We start from the raw sequence: 5,146 nt of genomic DNA on the forward strand, positions 1-5,146 counted from the left end.
TGGTGACGGTGTGTCCCACACTGTGCCTATCTACGAGGGATACGCTCTCCCACACGCCATCATGAGGCTGGACTTGGCCGGCCGTGACCTCACAGACTACCTCATGAAGATCCTGACAGAGAGAGGCTACAGCTTCACCACCAGCGCCGAAAGAGAGATCGTCAGGGACGTCAAAGAGAAGCTTTGCTACACAGCGCTCGACTTTGAGACCGAGATGGTTTCTGCGTCTACCTCGTCTGCTATAGAGAAGAGCTACGAGCTCCCCGACGGTCAGGTCATCACCATTGGCAACGAGCGTTTCCGTTGTCCAGAATCACTGTTCCAGCCCAGTTTCCTGGGAATGGAGACCGTGGGCATCCACGAGACGACCTACAACTCCATCATGAAGTGTGACGTGGACATCCGTAAAGACCTGTACGCCAACACCGTGCTGTCCGGAGGCAGCACCATGTACCCGGGCATCGCCGACAGGATGCAGAAGGAGATCACCGCTCTGGCTCCCAGCACCATGAAGATCAAGGTGATTGCTCCCCCTGAGAGGAAGTACTCCGTCTGGATCGGAGGCTCCATCTTGGCTTCTCTCTCCACCTTCCAGCAGATGTGGATCTCCAAACAGGAGTACGACGAGTCCGGCCCCTCCATCGTGCACAGGAAATGTTTCTAAACTTAGAACTAACGGGAAATACTTTCTCTTTCTTTGCACGGGTCATTCTGGGGTATTAGTGGTATTAGTATTAGTAATACTCTTCATTTTACATATTTTATTTTGGCTAGAAATTTTTAGCTGAAACAAAACAAAACGTGTCTTTTCAGAAAAATGGCAAAATGTAGACAAAATGGAAGAACCACGACTTGGATAGATAAATCAGTGAATGTATTTGTCTACTGATTACAGATAATATGGTCACTTTTAAGCACAAAGGGGCTGTCCCAAAAATGCTGTTTTGAGAAAATGGAAGGTAACTTTTTTGGACCCTTGTTCAGTTTCTTTAAAATACAATTAAAGTTTTCTCTAATAACCAAACTCATATACCCACCAATGAAACCAAACTTCTCCTAGAGGTAGGGCAATGCCCACTTTTGGCGTAAGTCAAAATTTTTGGAAACCCCCGAAATCTGGGTTAGCCCGCTTGTCCTTAAAAGCGACCATATATCTATTGTGGCGTCCATAGAAAATGTTTGTAAACTTAGAACTACCGGGCAATACGAGCGGCCCCTCCGATGTGATACTCTCTTTTACAAGTCTTTCTTGGTAGTTTTTTTTCTGTCAGATCTCTACTTATGGACAGGTGTGTCCAAGTCGTGGGTTTCATAAAGCGATTCCGAATAGCTAGCAGATCAAAACAGGAAAGACTTTGGGGACATCCGTTGAAATACTCAAGCTCTCAAGAGTAAGACTAACTGACGCCATATATAGCGTCTGCCACGCAAGGGTATTTCATAACTTAATTAATACTAGATCTAGATCTATTGTTTCCAGCTGGGCTGAAAACTGTTGATTTTAATCTTCAAGACGAATTTTATTTTATTTCTTTTTAACAAATCATCAGCTCACCGCTGGTCACATTCATCATCAATTATTGGGTTGACTCCAGGGCTGCTCATTCCTGAGTGTTGTCATCTTTTTTCTGTGACTCATCTCTATTGTTTTGATATTTTTCTACGCTGTGATATGTTTACATTATGTTGAGAAAATAATATATCTGTCTTTGTGCTCATAGAACAATTGGAGGGGTCAGAAAAATAAAGGCCCACGTCGCGTTTTGCTAAAAGTAGTATGGCGACACACATTTTACTCAAAACGACCAGAATGTGACTTAGACCCTTTTTGTACGGTATTTCTAAGTTTTTTCATTCTATCATGTTTTTTCCCCCGTAAATTTGAAGAAGGATGTTGGAGAGATTTGTGAGTGTCCGTCTGATTTGTCCGATGTGATATCGTCTGTTCATGAGTCGGTTTTATGATTCCTCTTGTCCTTGTGTCCAGTCCAGGGTCTGGCGCCAAGTCAGAATGTCGGAGGTCACGTGAATTTGAACTAAAGCTCAAACGCTGAAACTGACTGAGAGTTAGTAATTTGCACAAACACTTAGTGGTGCTTTTTTTTCTTCTGTCTCATTTATTTTTGTGCTCATGACATGACACAAGATTATATCTACTGTTTGAAATAAATGTATGTGACTTTTTCTCTGTGATATGCAGGTACGCTTGTGCACTGTGTGTCTGTGAGTGCCTGTATGTGCGTCTGTGTGTGTGTGTGTGTGTGTGTGTGTGTGTGTGTGTGTGTGTGTGTGTGTGTGTGTATGTGTATGTGTGTGTCTGTGTGGGTGTGAGTGTGTTTGTGTGTGTGTCTGTGTGTGTGAGTGTGAGTGTGTGTGTGTGTGTGTGTGTGTGTGTGTGTGTGTGTGTGTGTGTGTGTGTGTGTGTGTGTGTGTGTGTGTGGTTGCCCGTTGTATGTATATTACATTCTATTTCGTTGAGTCGTTTAAATGTGTATCGTACCTTATTGTAGCTTTTCTCCCCACCCACTTCCCTTTCTACGTGAGATTGTATGTACATGTATATATCGTTGTCTCCCATATCTGTATAACGTAAATCAAGCTGATTATGAAATATTCACGTGTTCAAAGGGCTTACGTCTTATTTGTTTGTTGGTTTGTTCAATTTAAAGCCAAATTGCCTACGCAGTGACGATTTTCCGAGAGAAAAAAGAAAGAAAGGAAGAAAAAAAAAAACATGCCAGAGAGGGCGGGAAACATTCGGACCCCTCCAAGATAAAAATAACATCCTATACCCACGGGAAAAAAAGTAACTGTCGATAGATTTCAGGCCTAATTTGAAAAGGTTTTTATCGGGCTAATTTTCTTAGCTTATTATTTAAAGACAAAACGATATGTAAGGTCATGTTCTGACCAAAAGGTCATTGTATACACAAACAACTCACGACAAGAAGACTACCCCCCAAACCCCCCCCCCCCCCCCCAAATAAAATAAAAAAACCCAACGAAAAACACGATTTTAGCAGAATTAAGTTTATAGCATGCATAGTGTCTTGCATTAAACATGAGTGTGTAGCACAAGGACAGCATACTCGTTTTTGAAATCACGCTCTACTTAAGCAATACATGTAATTTTCCTCAAATCGTGTTTTGCGGTTTTTTGGGAGGTGGTCTTCTTCTCGTGAGTTGTTTGTGTATAAATTGGCGTTTTGCTCAAAAACTAGTCTTACTTAGATCTATCGTTTCGTCTTTGAATAAGCAAAAATGATTTACCAGGATGATTAAAGAAGCGTGATTATAAAATTTGCAAATTTAGCCCTGAAATCTACGGATAGTTACTTTTCTCCGAGGGTATAGTTTCACGTAGACCTGAGTTTAGAATTAATAATACACAATAATGTATACAAAGAGGAGAATATTGCTTCAGCGAAACGAAGGAATGGGTATAAAGATAGCTCGGGACTTCTGCTATGACAAATGAGACCAATTGGTCGCGTTTAAGGACAAGCGAGCTAACCCAGATTTCGGGGGTTTCTAGAAATCTTGACCTACACCATAGGTGGACATTGCGCTGCCTTTAGGAGAAGTTTGGTTTCATCGCTGTGTATATTTGTTTGGTTATAGAGAAAACTCTCCTTGTCTTTTAAAGAAACTGAATATTGGGGTAAAAACTTTACCTTTGATTTTCTCAAAACAGCATTTTTCGGGATAGCCCCCTTGCGCTTAAAAGTGACTAACTCTGGCAGGGCATCCAAAAACCTTCATTTCCACTCGTGGATAATAAGCGAAGCTGGCGGGCTTCTCTCTTTAGTTCTAGTATTGCTGATTCGTGAATTTTCATTCACAACAATAATAACCACCGGACAAACAAACCACCACCACCACCAACAACAACAACAACAACAACAGCAGCAGCAACAACAACAACTACAGCAGCAACAAAAGCAACAACAACAACAACAGCAACAACGACAACAACAAAACCTCATAAAAACACAAATTAAGAAAGAAAGTAAACGATAACCAGAAATAAACTCATTTTCTTTTTACTGGATGACATCAGACCTAGTTCTAGGACAAGAGGATGCGATCATGATACCTTATTTCACCTCACAAAGTTCTTTCTCATCTCTTTCTTAATTTATTACTCGAGCTCGAAGGTCAAAGTTCAATTCTTGCTTTTCAGTTATTGCTGATGTTGTGGTTGTTTGTTGTTGTTGTTGTGTTGTTGATGTTGTTGTTGTTGGTGGTGGTGGTAGTGGTGGTGATGGTGGTGTTGTTGGTGTTGTTGGTGTTGTTGTTTTTTTTCTGTTTTATGATGTTGTTTTCTTGTGTTATGGTGTGTGTTATTAAATTGTGTTTCTTTGTTGTTTTTTTACACCTGTTGTTGTTTTGTAGTATGCTGTTGCTTTTGTTGTTGTTGTTGTTGTTGTTGTTGTTGTTGTTGTTGTTGTTGTAGTAGTAGTTGTGTTGTTTCTGTTTTTGTTGTTGAGTTGATATTATTGTTGTTGTTGTTGTTGTATTGTTGTTATTGTTGTTACTGTTATTGTTGTTGTGTTGCTATTATTGATCTTGTTGTTTTGTTGTTTCTGCTGTTGTTTTTGTTATTGTTGTTGTTGACGTTTTATTGTTGTTGCTTAATGTTGTTATTATTGTTGTTGATGTTGTTGTTGTTGTTGTTGTTTTTGGTTTTGGTTTTGGTTTTGCTTTTGTGTTTCAGTTATTGTTGTTGTTGTTGGTGTTGTGTTTTTATTCTTGTTGTAGTTGTTGTGTCGTTGTTGTGTCGTTGTTGTTGTTGTTGTTGTTGTTGTTGTTGTTTTCATTGCTGTGTTGTTGTTGTTGTTGTTGTTGTTGTTGTCATTGCTGTGTTGTTGTTGTTGTTTTTGTTATTGTTGTTGTTGCTTTTGTCATTGCTGTGCTGTTGTGCTGTCCAGGAGAGAGCAGAGTGTGTCAATACACAAGTGACTGTGGCCTAGATTACTTCTGGGTTGAACTCATCTTCGTCGAAGCCTTCCATCCCCACGCACACAACTCTCTCACAACACTCGGGGTAGTTCAGCTTTGGTTTGTGGATTTTGTAGCATCGTCTCTTATCGTAGTTCACGATCTCCGAACAGCTGGGAAGGGCGGAGATGGGGAGAGGGGGAGG

The 5,146-nt window shown here is 40.6% G+C and overlaps 1 protein-coding gene and 1 long non-coding RNA gene across 2 annotated transcripts in view; one reads left to right on the forward strand and one right to left on the reverse strand.

The window, feature by feature from the left end:
* Positions 1-134, reverse strand: part of LOC106013584 — a 6,287-nt gene extending 6,153 nt beyond the window's left edge. Inside the window, exon 1 of the long non-coding RNA XR_001185383.2 lies at positions 89-134. This is a non-coding gene — a long non-coding RNA (uncharacterized LOC106013584). The remainder of the gene's footprint in view (positions 1-88) is intronic.
* LOC101845889 (actin, clone 302) overlaps positions 1-2,167 on the forward strand; it is a 12,982-nt gene extending 10,815 nt beyond the window's left edge. The window contains exon 5 of the mRNA XM_013089728.2: positions 1-2,167. This exon is cut by the window's left edge and continues 15 nt beyond it. Within this exon, the coding sequence (XP_012945182.2) occupies positions 1-664 (664 nt within the window). The 3' untranslated portion in view covers positions 665-2,167.
* Positions 2,168-5,146: the final 2,979 nt, after the last annotated feature.

This window comes from Aplysia californica, unplaced genomic scaffold (assembly GCF_000002075.1).
Source record: "Aplysia californica isolate F4 #8 unplaced genomic scaffold, AplCal3.0 scaffold01027, whole genome shotgun sequence".
Classification (NCBI taxonomy): Eukaryota; Metazoa; Mollusca; class Gastropoda; order Aplysiida; family Aplysiidae; genus Aplysia; species Aplysia californica.